Source organism: Centrocercus urophasianus, unplaced genomic scaffold (assembly GCF_019232065.1).
Source record: "Centrocercus urophasianus isolate 14NV4802_14NV808 unplaced genomic scaffold, USGS_Curo_1.0 seq_23, whole genome shotgun sequence".
NCBI lineage: Eukaryota > Metazoa > Chordata > Aves > Galliformes > Phasianidae > Centrocercus > Centrocercus urophasianus.
In genome coordinates this window covers 16171128-16197201 of record NW_024884789.1, presented here as the reverse complement: position 1 = coordinate 16197201, position 26074 = coordinate 16171128, and the positions used below count along the sequence as shown (strand labels likewise).

The following is a 26074-nucleotide window of genomic DNA, read 5'->3' as shown; positions in this document are numbered from 1 at the left end:
GATTTCATCTTGAATTAAAATGGCCCAGTAATGCCTGACTCCCAGTAGAAAGTGCTTTGGAATAAGCAACTGCAGACCCAAACACACTGCCAGAAGCAGCCCTGGCATAGGCTAAAGCTGGTGGATTGCATACAGACAGGTTGTCCTGGAAATCGGGTAACAAAAGCTGGGGGAGAATAAATTCTCACTGACTTGGAAAGGCAGAAAGGTTCTGCCATGGCAAAAAGTGCATGTTTTCCAATTCAGCCTCACTGTGTATTTCAACTAAGGTTTATTTTCAGTTGGGAAAGACTAAGGCAACAAAAGTACTGATTGAGGCCATACATGGGATCTTCTTTTATAGAATGGTTCCTCCAAATTAAGTCCCATGTTATGTCAGGAAATACTGTTCAGAAAACATTCTTGCTAATGGACTTGTGCAAAAGTATGTTTTGATCTGTTCTAGCTGGTCAACACTGTGTAACATGAACTCATTTTGGTCTAACAGGCATGCCAAAGTGACCTATCAGCTCCTGTGTGTGCCCTGCAGAGATTTTTGTGTATTAGTTTTGGGATCATGCTTCTGTTTGTTTGCCTAAGCAAACAAAAGAGAAAATAATCTTTTAGATAGAATTTGGGAATGTGCTGTGCCTACACTAATAACCTTGCACGATGTATGTAGGGTGCCAGCCTTAACAAAGTCCAGATTTCAAAAGCACCTTGGTTGTGATAGGGCATCTTAGCACCTGTATGGGAACTGCTGAGTCCCAGCCTGCCCCACTGATGGAGACCTGTGGGAAGGACCCGTCAGCCCTGGGAGCACAGGTGAAGGCAATACAGCTGTGTGAGCAGGAGTGGAGCCTGGCTGCACCTCTCTTAGACCCCATTGAAGGGCTGACTGGCACTGGGGAAGGATCTCTTCCTGGAGATCCTCCTTGGTGGAGATTTTCCCTGTGAACCTGGAATCTTCTGATAGAGGTGAGCAATTTTCTTCCCTTCCTTTATAGCACCTTTCTATTGTGCCAATCCTTTTGTCATTACCCCTCTGGTAAACCAGCTTTTCCCATCATATTGATGTGTCCAATTGTTACAGCACCAAACACAGCTCTGCAGCACGTTTTCTCCTTGCAGCAATATACTTAACAAGCTTGTGATTCAAGTAGTCCCACAGTGTTGTTTCAGTTTTACTCCAAGAATGCCACGTAACAATCTTTATAGAGTCTCTAATTAATTTTTTAAAAAGGTTAGCACCGTAAAAGAGCTGAAGTATTAAATTATATTAAGAACTGTATTCTTTCAGTCTGGAGTGATGGTCCTGTATAATGTTTGAGCAATAAACTGTTGATAAAAGAGAATTTTGCACTCTGAGAGCAAAAAGTCTCTCCAACTGCTTAGTTGGCTGAGGCAGGTGACAACTGCTTTGCACACAGTGTTACAAGCTTGGGTGCTTCTGAAGATGTCTGATGCATAGAGCTCCTCAGATGACATTTGCATGTTAAAATGCTGCCAGGGTGAGTCTAGAAGTTCAAACTCGCTGGTTGATTTTTTCACATTACACTGCTAATGTTTAGGGAGCAATTTATAAACCAAACCAGTATCTTAGACCTTATCTGGGTGGGAATAAAACTAAGGGATTTTCCTTTGGGAGAAATGGTTACTTATGATTATTTCAAGTTCTGAGTAGTCTCACAGGAGGTTATTCTGTTAAACTATCAATCATATCCATTTTCTCCTGAGGGCTTTTTTGCCATTATAGGCAAAAGTAACATTCAGTTGTCTTTTAACTAAGGCTTCATTTGTCTTACTTTACTAAAAAAGTAAGGATTGAAAAGCTTTAGTATTCAAAAAATAGTTAAATTTGCACTAGGTTTCTGCTTGCAAAATGCCATTTTTCTTTCAAATGGGAACATTTTTGAGGGTTGAGTGCTTCAAGTTGACACACATACTTTTAAGTGCTTTTGGATGCTTTTATTTATTTTTACCATCAAATATACCTTCCAGGACTGTTGCTCTTTACATTTCTTTAAGCTACCATTCTCCCACACAGCAAACATTCACCTTTTCAAATACAGTCTAATCCCCCTCTATATTTAAATTACTTTGTTTCTCATCAACATCTGCCTCCACCCAGCCAGTGACTATTTCCAGAGCCTAAGTCTCTGTTTATTGAACAAGCTCTTTCATGTTCTGCCCCATTATGCCATTAACAAGAGGAGAAACATCCTCACAGGCAGGCTAGTGATGATGCCTTATTTTCCAACAGCTGTTTTTGCAACCTGTGCCTCTGCTCTGAGACAGCAATCTGCAGCAGGGAAGAGCTGAGCAGGGGCTGCCACTTCTGATGAGTGAAGAACTGCAAAAACAGCTGTGTTCTTCTGTAGGGGCCTGGCTTGGGTGAGGCTTTCTTAAAGTGTGATTTCGTTGTGAATAACAACTAGCAATAAATTCTGGGATTGTGCCACGTATCCATATTCTATAAAATGGAGTTGTTAATGCAAGATACAAAATAATGTGTGACAGTGCTTGGTCCCACTGCTTGCTATTTGACTGCTGTGTTTAAAAACTACTTTGGAAGTTGCTTGTTACTTTTTTGACAGCTGGGAAGGGCATTGTTTGGATTTTCTTTTTCTGCGTGAACTTACCTTGTTACAGAGGAGAAGAACTTGAGCTTCACTAAGGATTCTTCCATTATTCTGAGGGAATTCTGTTGTTCTCAGCCTCTGAAGGCTGCTGATTCCCACTCGTTGTTCTATTAAATGAAGTCAAATCAAAGTCTGCAAGCTGAAGCCTTCACTGAAGGACAAGTTCTTTCCATATATTCAGACTGCTTATATTCGTTATCAGCTATGGCTATTAACTCTTAAATATAGATGTTGAGAACATGTACATTTCACTGGGTCATATTATTTTAATGCATTAGATTATTCATCAATAACAGTATGGTTTTGTAATATTCTGTAGTTCATTACTTTATGCACTTATTCACTTTTACACATTCCTTTGTTATTTAGATTTTTTGCTTCTGTACTTTGGAGTATGTTATTTTACAAACTTTGAGTTGATATTATCTGTTTAAATTTGTATTTAAATTTAAACCAGGGAATGTTAGTTTAATCCATGCAATAATCAGTTGCTTTGCATTTTTTGAGAAATATGTTATTATTATTATGAACTAAATCTGATTCTTTTCCAAGTTTTAAAAAGAGAACAAGAAAAGACCACCAAACCCTGATCTCATGCCTTCACAGATATCAACAGTGGTAACTGATAAGAAATGTGATATAAATATGCTGGTAGCGTGGTCAGGGTTAGGATTGATCGTCCATTCTTTATACTCACACAGCTGATGGCTTCTGAGAGTCACATTTGTTGTCTTCATCTTGTGTGTTCCATGATGTGGAATCTAGCATCCTCTCAGTAAAATACAACTGTCATCCTTACTGACTGAAGGCTTTTCCCTGTCTAACGTGATTGTAGAGCATGTGAAAGAGAAACAAAATGTAAATGTTCTTTGTTCATCTGAGCTGTATATTGATTTTCCTGTTTGTATTTCTTACTATTTTCCTGATGATTTTTTCCCCCCTTGGCTATACTGTATGTGGATTGCAGTGGATCCTGTTAGTACTCCTGGAGCTACATTTTTAACAGTTCTCTCTTCTTTCAGAAGAACGGCTGATGGACAGCCTGTCTGCAGAGATTTGCTGGCTGATTTTGAAGACCAGGAACAAACAGGTAAGATATGAAAGGGGATCTTTGGAAACGGAATTCTTTTGTAAAATGTTTAGTTGGAATCTATGCTAGTGAACAGTCTGAAAGTTTTTCAGGGCTGGGATAAGAGGATACAGCCAGAGAATCAGGGCTGTATCCTGATTCAGGTGAATCAGGGCTAGTGGAAAAAGTGTCACAGAATCACAGAACTACCAAGGTTGGAAAAGACCTACAAGATCATCCAGTCCAACCATCCACCTGTCACCAATAGTGCTCACTAAACCATGTCCCTCAACACAAAATCCAAACGTTCCTTTGAACACCTCCAAGGTCAGTGACAGGGAGCTTTCTGTAAGTTTGCATGAACTCAGTTAGCTTCTCACAGTTTTTGTCTGTATTTGTGACAGTTATCAGACAAAAATAGAAAGCTTGATCTTCATCAAATTTGCACTCATTATGGTCTTAGCTTTGGTATGACAGCCTGCTTACCAACTCTTAGCTAGGAAGGATTTGGCATCTAGTGTAATAACTGGAGGCTGCAGAGGAATATCTATCCTCTGATCCGTCCTGCGCTGTGTTGTAACATATACATCCTCCTTTAACTTTAAACCAGGTGCAGTATCAAGTAAAAAGAGTTCTGTTTCTATGTGGCCTAAGGGACATAGCCAGCTTCTTTGGAAAGTTTGCAGCCTTGAAGGACTTGCTATGGACAAGTGGAGTAGCGGCTGCAACTGGATCCTGAAGAAATGATATTTATGTGGCAGGTCATATGCAGGTCTACATGTGTATTCATACACACTTGTGTTCATATGTGTGAACAGTCTTTGAAAAATAAATTCTGTGATTCATGATTGTTTTCTTTTGTTGAATTTTTAAAAAATTTTATTGTAGTTGGAGTGTTTGGGGTTTTTTTGTTGTTCTCTTTTTTAACAATTGAACAGTAGGCATCTGCACTTTGAAATTTGTATAGGTAAAGGTGGCAACTACCTTTTATTTTCAGATGTTTCAGTGTGTTTTATTGAGTTATTTGACACATATTGGATGTGTAGATTATTACTGAGGCTGTAATTCTACAGAGTACTTATTTGCATGCTCGTGAATATTCTGACCTATTTTTCTAATAGTATTTATCTGGGACGATGGTTACTGCCACCAGTATCATCTGAGAGAAGCTAGTCTAGCTTTTTACTCAAAGGTAGGCTCCTTGCCTTGTTCAGCTGAGTTTTGAAAATGTCTAAAGATGGAGATTCTGCATTCTCTCACTTCCTGATCTTGATCTTAGCCACCTCTATTGTGAAATTAATTTTCTTCCTCTAGTAAGGAATGCAACTTTTCCTTGTTGCATCTTGTGTCTGTTGTCTCTTGTCCTTCTGCTGTGTGCCTCTGAGAAGAGTATCTCTTCTATAACCCCCTGCCATCTGTGTTAGACCCAACTCCTTCAGAGGCTTCTCTTATGGATTGTGCTCAAGCACTCTGAGTACCTGAATCCTTCCACCGGGCTTCCGTCAGTTTGTTACAATCTCTTGCTCTGGGACTTCCAAAGCTATATGCTGCTCCACTTAGCTTACGAGTACTGAGTAGGGGGACATAATCACTTTCTGAGATCTGCTGCCTGTGATCTTGCTAATGCAGTCAGAAATTAGCCTTTCAAGAGTGTAATACTGACTCTCATACAGCTTGATTGCCACCAGGAACCACAGGGATTTTTCTGCTGAGCCAGATAGTGTTTATTCTGTGTGCTGACCTGCCATTTATCACTGTTGAGCTTTGAGGCTTGCATCAGCCCATTGCTCCAGTTTGCTTGAGTCCATCAGAAAGGCAGCCTCACCCTTTGGCATGTTGACCAATTCCCCATATTTGGTGTCATTTTTGAAGCTGGTGAGGGTGCATTCCATTGTCCAAGACAGCAATGCAGTCATTAAAACAGTATTGTTTCCAGGACTAACCCCTGAAGAATGTCACTTCTAATTGACTGCTGGCTAGACTTGGAAATGCTGACCACTGTTCTCTGAGACTAATCATCTTGCCAGTTTTTCATTCACCTGATACTCCAACCGAACGGGGTTTGGAGGGTCCAAGCCCTTGAAGTCTGACTGCTATGGGAGGCCTGGTTAAAGACCTTGTTAAAGCAAATGACATGCCACTTCTCTCTTCCTCCCATCTACACAGCCATTGTGAAAGTCAGTTAGGTTGGACAGACTCAAATTGGCTTTGGCATATCCATTCTGGCTGGTCTCAGTCACTGTTTTATGCCCTACAATGATTTCTAGGAGGGTTTGTTCTACAGTTTTCCCCGAGGCGAGCCAGATTGCCCTGTATTTACTTGAATGCTCTTTCTCTCTGGTTTGGAGGTGATTGTGACATTTGCCTTTTTTCTGTCACTAGGAATCTCAACCAGATTGCTATATTTTTTTCAAAGGTGATGGAGAATAGGCTTGGGATGACGTGGGACCAGATCTCTGATTGTGAAGAAATGCATCTGGGGCCACAGACATTTTTGTATATGTCCAGTTTGCATATGAGGTTCCTACTTTGATCTTTCTCTGCTACTGTAGGTAGAACTTTTCACCTGCCACTAGTCACAGAGACCTGGGAAGCCTTTCAGTAAAGACAAAGGCGAAGAAGGTGCTGAATACATCATCCCTTTCTGAGTCCTGTGTCAGTAAGCTGCTCATTATATCCTTGGGTCTTCCTTTGTTTTCTGATGTGCACTTTGAAGCCCTTTTCTCATCCCTCACTTAACTGATTTTGAACTTTCTATCTCTCTATGCCTGGGCAGTGTCTCAGTAGTGATACTTCTCCTGATTACACCCTCCACACAGCTCCATTTTGGTGCTTTGTAATCAGTTTTAAGAGCATTATTGTTGTTATGAAGCTTATTTTATAACCAGCTGTTTTTTCTGCTGCACTGCTCCTCCATGTCAGTTTGCAGAAGCATTTTTTCAAGGGTATTTTATATCTCGGATCCACTGTGGTAGCATCTGCAGTGCAATACATTTTCTTGTGACTGAAAAATACTCCCTTTTCATCCACTGGAAAAGGTGAAAGCATCTGTGAATTAGAACATTAATATGGCTTGTTGGTTTTTCTAAGTTGAAAATAGTCCAGCTATTTTATTCAATGTAAAAAAAAAAAAAAAAAAAATTAGAGAGTTTAAAGCTACAAGTTTATCATGAAAAATTGATAATATAGCAGAATCCTATCTTCCTACCCTAACTGTGGGTTAGGCAAGCAGCAGGAAAAGGTGTTGGTTTGCTTTTGGAAAAAAAGTCACTCTGTATGTATTCTGTCTCATAGGAAGCTCTGTACCTCTTAGTTCAATCTGTTCGTTGACATGAGAAAAGTTTGGTGCAGATGCCAAGTTTTCTGACCCCAACTTGTTTGTAAACACTCATCTCCAGTTTTCACTGAGAAGAAGTTTAGCTTTCAGGGCTGAAAGCATGCTGAAGGAAAAAAAAACCATAAAAAAACAAGAAAGGTAAGAGGAGGAATGGATGACGTGTTTGTATTGTCAGCAGAATGTAATGGCATCACAGCTGTGGAATCTGGGATGATGACTGTCTATTAAAAAAAATGCCTCCAGCAGAGAGCTGAATGCCTACACCAGTCATTAGAGCAGAGTGATATTTTGCAGGAAGTGGCGTGTAATCAAAACAATGTTGTGTGAGTTAAAAACGGAATGAGTTTCAAGCAGAAATTAAATCATAGTTTCTACTTTTCAGGGCATATTTATGGCCTATCAATTTGAGCTGAGGTCAGATTACTAAGGGTGGTAGGTTAGGTTGTGGTTGGACTTAATCTTTAAGGTCTTTTCCAACCGAGTAGTTCTATGATTCCGTGATTCTATGCTGCAGGGACCAGAGAGGATGGAACTTAGAAGAATGGAATATCCCAAATTGGAAGGGACTGTAAGGATCATTGATCCTGGCTCTGTGCAGCACCACTCAAAAGTCAGACCGTATTTCTGAGAAGGGGCTCAGGGATTCAAGATTGAGTACCTGATTAAAATCTGTGTTGCTTTTTAATTTTATTTTATCTAATAAAACGTGTTGGTTTTTTTTTTTTAAAGCAAATACTTTCTTACCATCTCAAAGTGTGTTGCTGAGGAAATAAACCAAGGTTGAATATTAGTGAACAAAGAATGATTTGAGGGTACAAAGTGTAGTGCAGGTAGAAGGAGTTACTGGAAGGAATAGGACATAAATAGTCTGCTCTGATTGCTTGCTTCTGTTGTGGGTTTTTTTTCATTATGCTCTCTAAATCTACAGGTGTATCATGTATCAGTGCTCATAGTTTATTTAAAAGATCCTTATTCTGATCTCCTCTTATGTTTCAGATGGTGAGTTCATTTCCATCTTGGACATTGCAGTTTAGCTTTCAGCTGCTAGTGTGGCAGGACACCTATTTTGCTTTTCCCAAAGTATATAATCAGTTCATTCAGTGTTTAGCCAGGCATTCCTTCCCAGGCTCTTTCTGAAAAGGCTGAGCCCTTCACTTAATGTCCCTTTGCATACTGACAACAGAGCATGTTGTTCATTTTCTGCTGTTTTTACAAAATCTGTGGGAGAGAATTCTTAAGACTTTTTTTTTTTCTTTTTATTGAGACTTAACAACTATCTTTAGATTAAAGTTTTACTCATAAATTCATGTGAGTACAGATACTGAATGAATGTAAAAATGGATTTTCCATAGCAGTATATAGTCTGTTATTAAGGTGACTTGCTGAGTCTGTGACACTAATTCTGTTTTTAGTCTGGATATGAATACATTGCCTACCAAATGCCTGCAGAGAAAACACTGTCATTAAACAACTTCTGTAATGTTATTTGAGGAACAATACTGATGTTTTCAGTTCACTTGGAGAGACACTGACAAGTGGTTTTTTAATAATTTTATTTAAATAATATGCAGACTAGAATGTTGTAATTTAGCTCTTTGTGGTGTGATTCTTGTTTTCAACAGAGCACTCGCCCACCTTGCACACCCACACCTGTGATCCCTCCCATCTTAGTTGATTTAGAAGCCAGAAAGAACATCAGAGTTTTTCATCCAGACTTTGTGACAGTGTGGGAAAATAAGCATTTATATTAGCAATAGCTTCCTTCCCTGACAGATTTGTTTCATCCTCTTCACACCAGGTCTGGGGTTATGTGCAGAAATACCTGTTTTCCCTCTCCACTTATAAAATGCTCAGTGGGTGCCACTGTTTACACTGTGGAAGTCTCTCTGTCCATTACTTAGCGTCTTCCATTACTGTTTGTTTTCTGAAATACCTGGATTTATGGAGCCTTTTATCCACTGACCTTAATACACATGACAGTATTGGGTAAAGCTCCACACCTCTCTTTTAAAATTGTTATATGCAATTCATACATGAGAAAATGAAGGCAAATTGAGATTAAGCCTTAAGATTTGTGTTTATGGCTGTCACTATTCATTTACTGACAATCAGAACAAACACAAGGCTATGTGTCAGGATCTGAATGCAACATAATATGAATCAGGAACAGTAATCTCAGATTGATACGGCCACAGCTTTGATAACTGCTTTCACTTTCTGCATCAGAGCTTGTATCCTCTTGTCTGGGGAGGGATTAGAAAAGTAAATCAACTGTTTTTTTTTCAAAATGATGTCCACATGCTGGGATATAGCATGAGGGCACTGAAATTTTTGGAGTAGTTTCACAGAATTGTGACAGCAAGGTAGGCTGGCTGTGCTATTTGCCTCCTTAGTAGGAACCTTGTTCAGAAACACTGTTTGGAGCACTGGAACAGGCTGCACGGGGGGTTGTGGAGTCTCCTTCTCTGGAGATGTTCAAGTCTTGCCTGGACACCTACCTGTGTGACCTGGTGTAAGGAACTGCTTTGGCAGGGGGGTTGGTCTCGGTGATCTCTAGAGGTCCCTTCCAACCCCTACAATTCTGTGATTCCATGATTCTATGAACTGAACCTTGTTCAGTTGATTGAGAATCTGATTTTCTATAGTCAAGTTACAAGGCTTTTTGCTGCAAAGAAATTTTCTAAGTGAATATTTATGAGCTTACAGTAGCTTCATATGCCTCTGATTATCTGTGCAGGTAGGCTTAACTTGAGGGAGGCTGCAGGTGTGTCCTAAGCAGATCCAGATATGATGGACATATATAATGTATATGCAATATCTGTTTTATATATAATATATATTTTACATATATATAATGTGTATAACAAGTGATGCACAGGCAGTTGCTCACCACCCCCTGACCGATGCCCAGCTGGCCCCCAAGCAGTGGAAGAAAGTGAGATGAACTCCCACCCCCTTCAAAACTCCTTCCTCATGATGTGACATGGTACAGAACATCCCTGTGGCCAGTTTGAGTCAGCTGTCCTAATTCTGTTCCCTCCCAGCTCCTTGGGCCCTTAGCTGTGGATAGGCATGGCTCTGTGCAGCACCACTTAGCAGCAGCTATCAACACCGCTGTGTTATCAGCATTGTGTTTCTTCTAGAACCAAAACATAGCATCATATCAGACTCTGGGGAAAACAATTCTGTGTCAACTGAAGCTAAGGCAATCAGAAATTTGAAGCAGTCGTATTTTGTTATGTTTATTTCTTACAAAGCTGAGCTATTTTGTCTGATTTTCTTTTTTATTCCACTTCTTTGTAGAATGTTTTTAATGTTCACGTTGAAAAATATTTCTTATTTGGAAAGTGAATCTAAGGGGAAGAATGTTCTTGCACTGTTTCTTTCTGAAGAATGGGAACTAGCAGCTATTTTTCAGGGGAATTGTGTGGGTTTTGTGGGCTTTTTGTTTGGTTTGTTTGGTTTTCTTTTTAAGAACTCACCTGAATTTCGGCAATTAACTAGCTCCTAAATTCTCTTAGAATTGTCTTTGTATTAAGTCTGCTTCCTGCTGGGTTTGCAGCAGCAAAGATGCAAGCCAAAATCTTTGAGGCAGTCATTAGCTGTGAATGCCAGATACTGCTACAGTCCTTGGAGCATCCATGAAAGCCAAGTGACATGAGGTGACTCCCTGCTTGAGTCCTGTCCTGCCAAGGAAGCAGGAGAAGGATTAAAAAAGAGCAAATGACTGGAAAGATAATTAGAATGAGGGAGTCGAGAGAAGGAGGCAAAATATGAAATAGGGCAAGATGGTGGTAAGTGGAGGTGAAGATCTACGTGTGGGTTGCTCCAAAAGTAACATTCCCATGGAAATAAATAGGAAGTTACAACAGAAACAAAGAGCACAATAACACTATTTGTGGGAGCAAATTCTCAGCTACAAAGCACTCCTTTTCAGCACAGTCACTTCCATTAGCTGTGCATTTTCACCAGTGATGAACAAGAGCCTGCATGCCGTGCTTGTAAAAGTCTGCGTGGGGGGGGGGCCGCTGTTGCTGCAGTGCTTTTCAGTAATATACCCTCACAATGCTTTCCTTTCCAGAGTCTTTGTGGACTTCCTTTGCTGATGGCAGAGTCAGACTGAGGATAGATAACTCATGTCCGCAGACTCCCATAACAGTTCATCAGATGTTCAAGGAGAGCCTCGAAAAATACGGATCTCTTAATGCTTTGGCCAGCAGAAAGAATGGAAAGTGGGAGAAGATAACTTTTTCAGAGTACTACTGCTTTTCAAGGAAAGCAGCCAAGAGCTTCTTGAAAGTAGGTACAGAGAGCAAAACCAATTCCCTTTTCTCTTTGTCTCCTTAAAAAACAAATTGCAGAGGTTTCTTTTTTCTTTTTTGTCCTCTATTAACTGAAGATTGGCAGACACGTTCTTTATTGAAATAATAAAGGTACAAATGGTTTTGGTCTAAGGATGATAACACTGCTGCCGTTGCAAGTGTGAAGCTGCTGTTTCACTCAAGTGTAGGTACAATGCTCAGCATAGGGCTTTAAGGTTAAGAGAAAGATAGGTGGAAGAAAAAAACCACTTTGTCAAGATGAAGAGCAATTCAAAACCACTCTGAGCAGAGGCTAAGGCTAGCTCTCGTGGTGCTTCTGTCCACATTGGAAAGGTCTGTTTTTCAGGCCTGTCTCAGCAGCAGAACTTGAGCAGGCAGGAGGGATGGTGAAAAGTTTAGATGATGTTTGTTACTGACAGCTTCCAGTTCTGCCACGGATATTGGCATAGAGCTGGGGGTGGACGTGCCTTGTCAATGCTGGAGTAATACAACTTTCCATCATTTGTATGTGTTGTCATTTTTTGTGCTATATATTTCTCTCCAACATGCCTGTATTGTATAACCTTATGCATATTATCTTTAAGCTTGGTCTTGAGAGATTCCACAGCGTAGCAATCCTTGGATTTAATTCTCCAGAGTGGTTCATCTCAGCCGTTGGAGCCGTGTTTGCTGGGTATGGTTGTTTACTTTGCTTTTGTGTAGGAATGTCAAGGTTTCTGTTTTGCTAGGTTAGAAATTTGGGAAATTAGCACTTGGTGCCACATCCTGGACGCTGTGCTGCAGCTGCTGAGCGTGTTCAGCAACCTGCTGGAGTCTCATAGCTCTCAATGTTATTGGGATTAGTCTAGACACTCATAAACGAAACCTGTGACATCTGCACAGTCTTTTGTCACTAGAATGTGGGAAACAGATAAGACTCCCCATTTTGTGATATGTCTGCAATGCAAATATTGCAATGTAAATTCAAGTGAGCAGAGCAACAGATGAAATACTCGCTTTTTTAATTCCTTCTGTCCTGACATATTTTAATGCAACTTAGATTTTACCTCTCAGTTTGTTCCTGTGACAGTGAAATTCAAACTGATAATTGCATGCAGCTTGAACAGAAAGAGGACATGTGTTTTTTAACCACTTTCTGAGCTAACCCCACTGCAGCCTTAATCAGGCAAAAATACTGAATCCTAGCCTACAGCATCCTCTACTGAATTAAATTCAGAGATTTATTTTGCATATATTGTTCATGTATATGTGAAAACTTGAAACAAGCATGATAGCTGTGATAATGTGTACTTCCACATCTTTATACCCCTCTTAGCTTTCATCTGATATCTTATTATTTGCTTTCTGCATATTATATACATCTGTGTGTGTGTGCATATCAATATAAATGTTTCAATATATGCATAAATATATATATATACAAATTTTGGACCCAGAGGAATTGTCACAGGAATATACACAACCAATTCTCCAGAGGCCTGCCACTACATTGCTTATGACAGCAAAACCAACATCATGGTTGTGGAAAATCGGAAACAACTGGACAAGATAATGCAGGTATGAGGAGGCAAAGCAGTTACTTATAAACTGTATTTTCCACCCTTCTTGATGCTGTATTGTTCCCAAATCCCATATTTGGTACCTGTATCATGGAACCTTTCTTGGCAGAATAAGTTCAGAAGTCTGGCATCTGGCATGGGTAACCACAGCAGCAATGGTCAGCTTTCAGCTTGACCTTGCCCATGCCTTGATATGTACAAGAGAGCGTGCTGAAGAGCCATTTTGGTGTAATTAATAGTTAAATCTTCTGGCTGAGAACAGTCTTTCTAGAGCAGACTGTGTATCTTAGCATCTTTTTTTTAAATGAGATGGTTATGAATTAGGGGGAAATACTTGGCAGAGGAGGGAAGTGGGAGGTTTCTTCTGTCAGCCCAATTACTGTTTTGGCAGTACTTCAGTGGGGAAAAACACAAGATATGAATAACAAATTATAATAATTATTTTAAAAAAATCTAACAGATCTGGAATCGTTTGCCACACTTGAAAGCTGTTGTGCTATACAAGGATTCAGTTTTGGAGAGACACCCAAATTTGTATACGGTATGTGAGCGCTGGGACAGTTATTATTCTTAAGGCATTAATTAGTTGAGGAATTTTAATTATCTTTGATCTGTGGAATGTCTGCCATTCAGAATGCATTGCTGTCTTCCAGCAAATGTATTCAGAAGCTTCATGAGTGTATTTAGCTGTTTAGCTTACATGTAACTTCATGTTTGATGCTTGACGTTTAAAGTGAGAGCTACCTTGCTTAGTTATCTTTTGTGTTAATGTTGGTTTGTTTGTTGTTGTTTGTTTTTCAGTTTTGAGTAACAGAACACCTGTAAGTTTCTCAGGTGAGAAAGTGAGCTCTTACCATTTAAAAAATGTGGTCTGCCAGCTCTAATCAAATCTGAATTGTGGGTAGTTGCACTGGATGCAAGAACATGATAATGCCTGTACTTTTACAGATGATATTTACATCTCATTTGCACCAAACTTCTGGTGTCAGGCAACATGTGAAGAGAATGGACTACAGGCTACATAAAGAAGGGTACATTTTCTTAGCATATGCAGAATCTTCAGTTCACATGGCAAGAATAAAGCAGTAAAGGGGACAAACTCAGGATCAGAAAATTGAGTAGAAGTTTAGCCTTTAACCTAAGCAGAAAATACCTTTATAAAAAAATATTTTTAGTGTATTTTGAAAATGTAATTGAAAACAATTATGTAAGAATACAAAAACCTCCTTTATAAGTGCACTACAGATTATCAGAATCCAGTCTGAAAAATGTCTAGCAGCATCAAACTGCTTACATTATCTCATAGCATGTTGTTTATAATCCACAATGTTACAGAACTGCACATACTGATATGGAATACTTCTACATTTAGTACAAGAAAAACGGAAGAAGATATTGCTGCTTATATTGCCTAGTGAAAGGAGTAAGGGCTGGCAGATAATTCTGGAACAGCACTTGCTGAAACCTCCACGCTTGAGATTTTTGAAGAGAGAATTAACGCATGGTTTATTCTGTTACTGAAAGATACATTTGAAATCAACCCTGTGCAGGTGTGTTGGACATATATTCTCCACAGAAAGGGGTAGCTGTGAAGAAGTCTGACAGTTGCCGTAGTTTATATTGTGCAAAGGAGAAACTGGAGATCCAATTTCCAAAGGCAGAAATGATTATTTATCATTGTTGATCTAAGGTACCTAAGCCACATGACGTGATAAAAGGGACTGCTGTTTGACAGCTGAGATGTAATGAGCAATTGCTGCAGTAAGGACAGAGGTGTAGTTCTCTTATTAGCATGTGTTTCCAGAAGGCAGACATGGTCAGTAGCGTTTGTGGCTGCTTGTACCTTTTGTAGTCTGAAACAGGAGCACTCACTGTTGCAGGTACTGTTCCATAAACAAAGCCTAGGCAACAGATATACAGTGATTAACACATCCTGGTATGACAAGACAGTAAGGTCAGGAAAGTAGGAGCAACTGTTAAGTCACGTAGAAACAGTTACACCCTTGACAACACCAAACTTTCCAGAAGCTAGTTAAATAAACAGAGTATTCTGTGGGAAGAGATAATGTGTGATGAGTCCTTCCCTTACTGTGGAGCTGTGCTTTGTACTTACTCTCTTCCCGGATAGCTGATTTGGTAGAAGAAAGTATAAAACTTGGGACTGGTGGTTAGCAGCATCGTAGGACAGCACTGACACCCCAGAAGAGGAAGTCTAGGTGCCACAGAAGGAAGTTACTGCAACCTTACTAGCACACTGCCAATGGCAAGGAGAGGTTTGAGAGAAAGAATGAACTTCCCTTCAGGCAAAGGGGGAGATCTTGCTCTCTGCTGTCCTTCACGTCACCCCCTGTACAACTTCATGATCCTAGATATGACCTCTAAGAAACTGTGAAGAATGGAGATGCTGCTCTGTCTTGCTCTTGGATAACATAGTTCTGTAGCACTGTTTGAATCACCTGATCTCGATGGGAAACTGACCTTTTGTAACTGGCTTCCTTAATTTTTAATATACGCTAGTTTTCAGTTAGCACGGAGATCAACAGTATAACTAGCAGGATATTAGGTACACGTGGTAGATGTGTCCTAGAACAACCAATGAAACAACTAATGAAGTGTACAGGATAAAGCTCATCATGCTTCTCAGACCACTTTGTGCTGCACAAAAGTCCAACATCATGAAAGGTTTAGTTCATTCCAGACTGAAGCAATTTTGAATGGAAGCTGTGATCAGCATCATATGTTCTGTTTGCTGTTAAACAGCAGGGAATTGGGGTAAGCATTCATACATCTAGATGATGCTTTTGCCCAGAAGCTTTCATTCTTTTACTACATTTACGTAATGGACAGGGAATTATGAGTGGAATGTTGCAAGTGTGCTTCTAAAAACGTAGACCCAGATTCCTTTGGATAAGTCATTATCATTCTAGGTGTGAGACAGTAACAATTGTATTCTCTATGACTTCTACCTAGTATGCATCTTGGATGAGGGAATAGTAATACAATTTCTTTTGGAGATGATGAAAAGACTCATAGCAGCATAATTTCAGATAGTCTGTGTGCAGATTGCACATAAAGTTATACAGTATTCTTATTGAGTTCTTAACACAGGCAGCTTCTGGGGAAACTTGCCTTGGAATTGTGTTCAGAGGAAGACATTGAACTTTTCTGTTTGTTTGTTTTTTAGACAGATTCAGTAACTTCATGTTTTTGACTTGCAAGGAGTCTTATGATATCCTGTATTTTCTGTTGCATGTTCTAGATGGAAGAGTTTCTGAAGCTGGGAGATGACATATCTGATGCTACTTTAGATGACATTATTAACTCCCAAAAGCCGAATCAATGCTGTGTGCTAATATATACATCAGGAACAACTGGGAAGCCAAAAGGAGCTATGCTGAGTCATGACAATGTATGTACTTCAGACTTTTCCTTGAGCACAAGAAATAGCAAAATAAGAGGATACATGTTCTTGTGTTTTGAAAAGACTGCTACATAGCAGACTTTCAGAGGTCTAGTTTTGCAACACAGATATGTGTATTACAAAGCAACACTGAAAATGCAGTCAGCTGGTTTTGATGATGTATAAGCATGGTGAAAAATGAAACTCCATTCTAAGTAACACTTCACAAGTTTGAGTGTAGTTTATTATGAATAACATTTTGTTACTCACTGTCACATCTCTTAAAAGAATGCAGAAGCAATTACAGGTACGAGCAATTCACTCCCATGTATGTAATCAGCACAGAAATATCTTGAAGGAGAACATGGTGGACTTGAGAGACAAAAAGTCCGACCTGGCGTTGCAAATTCTACGCTCTTCTGTCTCAAAAGAGTCTGGTGTCATTTCCATGTTAGCTGCCAAACTATTCCTGGCTGATGATCACAAACAGGCTATTTTTATGTTGACCAACAGTGGAAAACATGCCTTGCCTCTATCTGCTGCTGCCTTCTTTAGTCAAAAGAAGTGAGCCACTGTCCATCTGTAAAAACCAGTGCTGAGTCGGTCACAGGCACTCATGTGGATCTGCTATGAGCGTGCCTGTGTGCTGTGAGGCTTTGGAGGATAAAGAGGATGAGCAATCCGTACAGACACGTTTCAAGGACATTCCTCTCTGCCTACTTTAAGTCTCTGATAGCTGCTTGACCAATGCTGCCGCCTAAATTTGGAGTGGCCTGTCCTGACAGCATGCTGCTCACTAAAAGCTTTTCTTGAGAATCTCTATTTTTGTTTGTTTGTTTGTTTGTTTTTTAGGCAAAACATACTCTCAAGGTAACCTTCACATTTGTTTTGAAGAAAAGAATATACTGTGATAGCGAGTATTGCACGTGATTTGTATTTTTTTCCCTTTCAAGTTGAAATAATTTCCTTTCGAGCATCCTAACCTAGCTAGTTTAGATTAATTAGACTCCTGTAAGGAAGCTGTTTCCTTCTTTCTGTCATGGACATATGTTCTTTTCCTCACATCCACACATCTGTGTGGGTCTTGAATGCAGTACATTCTGATAACAAATATTGCATCCTTCAACTGCATCTTAGATAAAATAAGAATCAGAAAGAAGAGGGGGGAAAGACCATACAGTTTCACTAAGAAGTCAAGCAGAAAATCTTCAGCATTATTCACACATGTGCTTCTGCTTGTATGTAAGGGGGAGGCCCTCTATGAACCATTGCAGTGAACCTTCTGGAGGAGCAGGATACTGCTGCTACCATCCTCGTTTGTGCTTAGCCGTGCTATGACAAGTATGAGACAATTAGCTTGTTGCAGTTACTTCACTATCCTGCGAGCTCATTGATCACTGAGTAAAGATTGTTATTTATCAGGTGGGCATTTAGATGCATGCCAGTGAGAAGTGCCAGTGTGATAGGAAGTGTGCACAGGAGGGAAAGCTGCAGAAAGCTGATCACTTTTTCTCCTTATCCATCTAGGCTGTGGCTGCCTTCCTAACTGCAGTACTGGGGTGTGGGGAGTTGGTAGTGTTCATAAGCCAGTCAAGCACATTTACTTTGTTATGTGCAAACCTTTGTTGCTATTAGATGAGTTCATGTTGCTTTTTGAGTGGCACCAGAGGAATAACAACCTGGTGTGTTGTCAAAGATTGCAATGTCTTCAACAAGTTCTGTGAGCAGATTCTTCATAGTTTTATTAGCGTATCATGAAGATCCTTAGTTTGTGTTAAAAGGAAAAAATAATGTGTTGTATTTTTTCTTCAAATAGATAACGTGGACATCAGCACATTGCAGCAGAGCAGGAGATATGCAACCTGCAGAGGTCCAACAGGAGTCCATAGTCAGTTATCTTCCACTCAGCCACATAGCTGCACAAATATACGACCTGTGGACTGGAATCAAATGGGGAGAGCAAGTTTATTTTGCTGAGCCAGATGCTCTGAAGGTATCTGCCTTGCACTGCACCTGATTAAGATTGCACTTATCAATCTAGGAAAACATCTGAAGGAGGAAATGTGATCTTAGAAGAGGCACAGAAGATAAAGATCGAGAGTCTTGAGAGTCCAGAATTTTAGGAATTACAGAAAAATAAAATCCATTAGACTCATGATCCAGTGCTCTAAACTCCATTTACTTCTGTGGTGAAATTGCATAGAAGGAGTCTCTTTCTGCAGTTAGGAGTGTGTCTGGAACTGGTCCTTTGCCTGTCCCCACAGGAAACTCATAACTGATACAACAGAGCTTGAGAAGAAGTCAGTTCCAGTATTTTCCCTGATTAAACAGCTAACTTAATTTATGCTCACAATATTCTGAATGTGTGCATAAAATTTGTAGTCTAGATCAATAAGCTTCTATTTTAGGCAGACAAATGTGGCTCTACTGTGAAAGAAGTGTAAGCAATTTTCTGGGGGAAATGTAGAGAGAATGCAGGCTGCATTACCAAACCTCTGCAGCGATGTGGGCCTTCTGCAATGTTTTGAAATGATTTGATGATTTTGACAGGGCAGTTTAATCAACACACTAAAAGAAGTGCAACCAACATCTCACATGGGAGTTCCCAGAGTATGGGAGAAAATCATGGAGAAATTAAAGGATGCTTTTGCTCAGTCAGGATTTGTGAAGAAGAAAATGCTGTCATGGGCTATGTCAGTGAGCTTAGAGAGAAACCTGAACTGCTCAAGCAGGTATGTATTGTCATGAGAGAGGTCTCCAGCATCCTGGAGTACAAGAAAGTAGCTTGTCTGTCATAAGCTCTTAAGCATCAATGATACTCTTTACATATAAATAAGTAATATTTGACTTAGCAAGAGAGCAAATACAATGTAAGAGGGAAGGTGTAGCTGTCAATTACAGGAGGCTAATCATAAAACCAACCTCCATCTTCCCTGAGAATGCATTGCCTAACTTTCTGCCTTCTGGGAATTGGACTGGTTGGTTTTCAGCTGGGAGAAGTCCTGGCTGCTTACTGGTTTAGGTAAAGGGCAAGAATTTGAGTGAACTGTGTGAAAAAGGGGAAAATCTTAATTCACAATTCTTTCCTGTTCTGAAGTTCTTAAGATGGGACACAGTGAAGTATGAAATGACTTACAGAACATGTGATTCTCAAATATGCGGTGCATCGATGGCAATTTGCTTGTCTGATCTTTTAGCTTCTTGAAAGAGTCTTGCAGATTTCTGATTTTACTGGTATTGGTTCTCAGAGATTATTTTAACTGATGAAGAATCAGGAGGACAAAAGTATTGTCTTATGCAATATGGTTTTGTAGATGCATTCTGAATTAGCAGTATTCAGAAGCTGTAAGAGTTGGTGCTCACTTGCAATGAAAGACACTGAATAAGTGAAGAATGAATTATTACTGATGTGAGTCTGTCAGCTTCCACACATTAATGACAAATACATATCTAAAAAAGCCCTGTTTCTGATTTTGTCTTGCTAACTATATGACTTCATCCAACTTACTGTCTCCTCCTGTTTCTTGTTTTCTACTCAGCAGTGACTTGAAACAGTTTTGGACAAGGCTAGCAGACTACTTGGTGCTTGCTAAAATACGCAGTGCACTGGGTTTTTCTAGCTGTCAGAAGCACTTCTGTGGTGCTGCTCCTCTCAATACAGAAACGCTGTATTTTTTCTTGGGTCTGAACATCACCCTGTATGAAGCCTATGGCATGAGTGAGACCACAGGCCCACACTGCCTCTCAGGGCCATATAACTACAGGCAGCACAGGTAACTTTTCAGTTATTATATTTCATTATATTTATGAGAAGTGTACAACTGAGTTCAGCAAAGATGTTACCACTTTGAGGTCAGAAACTGAACGCATTGCCTCCATAGCATGCCAAGTCAGGAGCACTGAAAATGATCTACAGCATTTTCTGCAGCACAGTTACTAAGTGGGATGTGTAGTGTAACTCTGACCTATGGTAGGATAACTTTCAAAACAAAAACTTTAAGATACAGAGAGGAAAAGAGCAGGAAGGATGAGCAAGATACACAGCTATTGTGTTAGCCCCAGTAAGTTATTTCATTCCTTTCAAACAGTTACAGCAGGGTGTTACTATTGCTTACATTTTGATAGGACCAGGGAGTTGGCATTGTAGATGTCCTATCAATATTAAGTATTTCAGTGCTCCTTGTGTGTTTTCTTGCTTTTCCCCAAAAGCTGTGGTAAACCAGTACCTGGCTGCAGAGTGAAATTGGTGAATGAAGATACAGAAGGCAATGGAGAAATCTGTTTCTGGGGAAGGACTGTTTTCATGGGTTATTTAAACATGGAAGACAAAACAAAAGAAGCCTTTGATGAGGATGGGTGGCTGCATTCTGGAGATTTAGGAAAACTAGACAAGGATGGCTTTCTCTATGTCACTGGAAGAATTAAAGGTATTGAGGAAAATCTTGCATCACATTTATAGTAACTATCCAGCACTGTTCAGTTATATATTAGATGTGGCTTGTCTCATTTAGTGACTGTCTTTTAATCACAGCTGCATTAATCTAACAGAAAGGAAAATAAGCTTTCTGATGAGGAGACCATAGTGTTCCCCATTCAGGAAAGGTTTCCTTCTAGTTTTTAACAGGTGCAGATACCTCAGTTCCTACAGTGAGGCTGTCCATCTCCCAGACCTTGTTATTATTAATCACAAATAATATAAAATCATAATGCAGGTTTAGTGTGTCTTCTTTGATTCTAATGATCCTCTAAGCTGTCCAGTCTCCTGGATCTTGCTCAGTTGTCTTAATTGCACACTAGAATGTTTAGTTGTTAACAGCAGGCAACTCTATTATGTAACAGTTATTGCTGTAGGTCAGAGCTAGATTCCTCTGCTTTTTGTGATACATTTACAGAGAATAGTATTGAAATTTGAGAGCACAGGACAATAAACTTAGGTGCTCTTACAGTGCATAGCTTGAAGTCTCACATGAATAAAACTGCTCATTGGTTACTGAAGTACTTTCTCAAAATACGTGCTCATAGAGTCTGATTTGTCAGATGTGTAAACTTGAGATCTAAAAACTGAGTGACTATCATCATAGAATGTATGATGAATCATTAAGGGGATGACATGAGTGAATTAATTTGTCAGAGAGTAACATGGTGTTCTATTAGGCACCAGGACTTAAGTAGGTACTATTAATGGGCTGCACCAGATACAGTTACTTTGATTCTTAGTTTGCTTTCTTATCCGATTCAATTTTGCTTAGTTTAGTGGTTAGCACCTTCTAGTCTCCTTCTGCCCTAACATTTGTGTTGCACTCACATCTTCCTTCACTGCTGAACTAACAACTGTTGCTCTACTTTCAGGTTAGGAAGACTGAGATAAAAGAACCACCTGTGCAGTTCACTTTTAGTTTTAATGTCTAACTAAGGTAAATGCAATAGAAGATAGTAAAGGAGCTTCTCCTCTAGTAACTGGAACAGGACTTCCTCCTTTAATTCCTTTGGTCTTACAAGTTTTATGATTTGTTATATTGAGCATGAAACCATAGAAACTGCTTTTTGCTACCTGAGATCCAGAGAAGCTGCGAAGCACAAAGATACTGCTAGAGAAGCCCAGATAGGGAGTATCTGTAGGCATGTGCAAGAAGTTGTTACAGTGATTACAGTTCTGTTGTCAGCTGCGACAAAGCTGACATTTCAGACTGAAAAATAAAGTTTCCTGGAGCTTGTGAGAAGATTTAGGACAAAAAATTGGAGTAAGACAAAAGGAGAGGAAAATAAAGATCTCTGTAGTTTACACAATAACTTTGCTGTATTTCTGTGGTGTGACAGAAGTCTTTTACTCTAGAAACACTATGCATGCTTCCTCTGATGCATGCACTATGTTAACTAGGGAGAGAAATAACATTCATAACTGTGAAATGAATGGCTACTCCATACCAGAATGCTGAGTGTAGACTGGAAGTTATTTCTCGTAGTTGCTCTTTATGGAGCAGTAGAGGTGTTAAGGATTAAATGTGTGAGTGCTGAAAGGGTGCCATATTTCCTTGATTACATCTACATTCTTTTACACTGACAAGGGAACCAAGAGGACTAAACAGAACCAACCCATTCCTTAATGTATGCAGTAAGATGGATTATTCCACACAGGACTGGTCTGCCATTGCTCTGCATTAATTCTTGAAGCATGTTACTGAACTGCTGCCAAGACCGTTATTTGAGGGCAGTGAGAAGCCACCAGTGCAATGAAAACAGAACTGCAATTTGCTTAGATAATTCTCAATTTCACAATGGTTTCAATAATTACACATATTATACTTCAGAATTAATGCATTCAAAAAGAGCTGAATATTCCCTTATCAGTAAAGTTAGTGCCTCTATTGTTTACAGACCTTAAAAATATTAAGTTGTCAGTTGTCATTAAATGCAAGTCATGTCAAAAGTAGGGCAGGAATGACTGCTTCCATCCTGAACTGTCTCTAAAATCTCACCTATCCCTCATCATGCTCCTCTTTCTGCATTGCTTCTGTGCAGCTTTCCTACACTATTAACTTGTTTTTGTCTGACCCCTCTTGGTGGCTCAGAGAATTAGCTTTGATCACGATGTTAACCATGAACTGCTTTTGGTGAGTTAATGGTGAATTAGAGAGCGAATCCTATGTTAGTCTGGAAGAAATGATTGTTCAAAAAAAAAAAAAAAGTCCACATTATACAACATGTTGCACGTGTACATTGGATATTGCACTGCATATATATACATATATATATATATGCCTGTTGTTAACCTGTTACTGGATTACACGGAAAACATTATGCTGTTTAAAACTCACACTGTGTGTATGTGGGGGTAAATGTGTTATATAGAGGGAAAAATGAACATTTAAGCAGATCCTTGGAAAGAATCAATATCTACAACAGTTATTTTGAAGACAGTCAGACTAACAACTTGAAATAGGCTTGCTTCTCTTTGGAAAGTATTGTCTTCTGCATATAAAAGTAAGAAAGGTAGAGCCATCCTGGAATTAGCCTGCTCTTTGAAATTAGATTTCAAGTAATAGCCTTTCTTTTTCTTTTGGTCTAGATTTGATTATTACAGCTGGAGGTGAAAATGTGCCTCCCATTCCAATTGAAGATGCTGTTAAGAAAGAACTCCCAATTGTTAGTAACGCCATGGTGATTGGAGATAAAAAGAAATTTTTGTCCATGTTGCTGACCCTAAAGGTATACCAGTCTTCATACTGATTTCAGTGAAACTACACACCTGTACCCTAACAAAATAAGAAGGATTCCGAACTGTTAGAAGGAAGGCCAAGAATTAAATGGGAAGGCTTTATTTCAACAAAGCAATGTATGGCAACTACAGGTCAAACTGTGACGGTCTGATCTTGTTATAGTTAGGTGATTGGCTAAACGTTTTATATTTAAAAGTTCTAACTTCAAACAATGCTTCTGATTCAAGTTATTTACATTATATCACGGTAATTCAATGTCCCCCTACAACAATGGACTAATTTGGAAAAGTTGGTAGAAATTTAAGGTTGCTGGACGGACTTTAATTGATGTGGTTTGGGTCTGTTCACATGACCTGCATATAAGCCAGAAATTTTTGCGTTTGGTAGCTGTATAGGAAAAAAGCTGAGTACTGATATCTCTAGAGATTCCTGCTTTTTCAGGCTTATGGAATGTTTGGGTGTTAATGCTGGGCTGCTTTTATTCTTACCAGACAGGGAGAACCTTATCAAGTAATCATTTGATAATGCCTTGTAGGAGTAAGAATTTGATGATTATCTTCATCTGATATTTTAGTGCATCCTGGACCCAGATACATCGGATCCCACTGACATCCTCACTGAACAAGCCAGAGATTTCTGCCAAAAGATTGGCAGTAAAGCCACTACAGTATCAGAGATTGTAGCGACAAGGGATCAGGCGATCTACCAGGCCATTCAGGAGGGAATCAACAAAGTCAACATGAATGCCACTAATAGGGTTCATTGCATTCAAAAATGGATAGTGCTGCCAAGAGACTTCTCTATTTCTGGGGGAGAACTAGGTAAGACTTGCTGCTTTTTTTTTTTGAAGCAGTCTTGCAGTATCTAAGAGGGGGCTATAAGAAAGAAGGGGCTTTAGCAAGGGCTATTGTGACAGTTCAATGGAAATAGTTTCAATCTAAAGGAGGGGAGAGTTAGGTTGGGTGTAAGGAAGTTTTTTACAGTAAGGGTGGTGAGGCTCAGGCATAAGATGCCCACAAAGCTGGTGGATACTCTGTCCATTACCCAAGGTCAGGCTGTGGGGCTCTGAGCACCTGTTAGAGCTGTGAGTGTCCCTGTTCACTGCAGGGAAGTCAGATGAGATGGCCTTTAAGGGTCCCTTCTGACTCAAATGATTCTGTGATTTATACTAAAGGTGTACACACAGTAGAGGGGCTTCTGATTCCTAAGTATCCAAATACAGTCCTATTTGTCAAATTCTGTATGTGAACATTGGATTGAAGGAAGAAAAATTAAGCAGCATCTACAGAATACAAAATCTGGAGTTTTTGCTTTGCACACATGTAGAAATAGGTGGTCATTTAAGTGAGTACAGCACTGTAGCTAAGTTTGAGATTGCTTTGGGTAATTATGCAATTCTAATTATTTTTTATGCATTAAAGTCTCAATAACTTCCAGTAATAATTCTGAAAAGTGATCATTAATAGCAATAAAAAAATGAGGACTAAATGAAAGATTGACAGCAGAGCCCAAAGCCATGTTATCTGCCTCTGTGAGTAAATTGGGAATTTACCCAAATTGGGAACAAAGTTTCAAAACCACTAGTCTTTTAATAGGAAAAAAATAAAAACAGTAGTAGTTAATAATCACCTGCTTATTTAGCTGCTTTTGAAGTGCTAACGATTACACAAAGGCAGCCATGTGCCACAACTGCTGCTCACTTTTGGCAGAAGTCTAAACTAATGAAGTAGGTGTTCTTCCAAACAAAGGCTCTGTAGCAAAAAATCCAAAACCAAAGCTTAAACCAAAAAATCCAAAACCAAAGCTTCAGGGTAGGAATTCTTGTTTCTATTTCCGCTTTTGTGATGAACTCCTTCTCTCAAGGTCCCACCATGAAGTTAAAACGGCTCACTGTGCTTAAGAAATACAAAAATGAAGTGGACTCCTTCTATGAAGAGTAAGAAGCCTTTCATCGGAGCATTAAGAAAGATTTGTAAGCTACAGGAAGTATTTCCTAATCCAAATCATTAAGGAAAACTAATGCTTGTTTTTATTTTGCAGTCATGCACTAGAAAGCTGCTATGTTAATTTAGTTATTCCCAATGCTCACCTGATAGTTTGTCCTGTTCTGTACAGTGTGCCCATTCTATAATATGTATTTTACATTATGCCCTAAATGAGCAAGATTAATGATACCCTCATAGGTTGTGTGAAGTGAGTATATGTTCTCTAGACTGAAACAGAAAAAGCAGTGATCTGCCCTTATAATTTTTCTGTTCTGCAGGAGGTTGCCTGGAGCTTATGTGGTAAATGAATAGTTAGTTTAGTAAAATTGTTCCACCACTCTGGATATAAAGCTGATCAGTTTTTAAAATAACAATAATAAAAAATCCAAGGCCTGTTTTCTTTCATCCTAGGGAAAAGTGTATTTCTGTTCACTAGCTCAGCATTTTGTAACCTTCTTCCGCTTCTGTACAAGCTAGACTTTTCTAAAAGCAGCAGGTCAGCATTTCTTAAATCCATGTTGAAATAAGCATTATTATTTCTCCTAAAACCAAACACTCAAAGTT

General features: G+C 39.4%; 1 protein-coding gene across 2 annotated transcripts; it reads left to right on the top strand.

Moving 5' to 3' along the window:
- The first annotated feature begins 924 nt into the window (after positions 1–924).
- On the top strand, positions 925–25896 carry ACSBG1 (acyl-CoA synthetase bubblegum family member 1). 2 transcript variants are annotated; one of them, XM_042824317.1, is made up of 15 exons: positions 925–957; positions 2243–2373; positions 3644–3711; positions 11109–11326; positions 11934–12022; positions 12786–12906; positions 13369–13449; positions 16168–16317; positions 18125–18301; positions 18859–19040; positions 19851–20081; positions 20518–20735; positions 23375–23514; positions 24100–24346; positions 25389–25896. In XM_042824317.1, exons 2-15 carry the CDS (start codon positions 2321–2323, stop codon positions 25463–25465), a joined length of 2052 nt encoding a protein of 683 aa, XP_042680251.1. In that variant the 5' UTR covers positions 925–957; positions 2243–2320; the 3' UTR covers positions 25466–25896. The 2 variants fall into 2 exon arrangements, with proteins under 2 accessions (XP_042680251.1, XP_042680250.1); XM_042824316.1 differs by having other exon boundaries at positions 19848–20081.
- Positions 25897–26074: the final 178 nt, after the last annotated feature.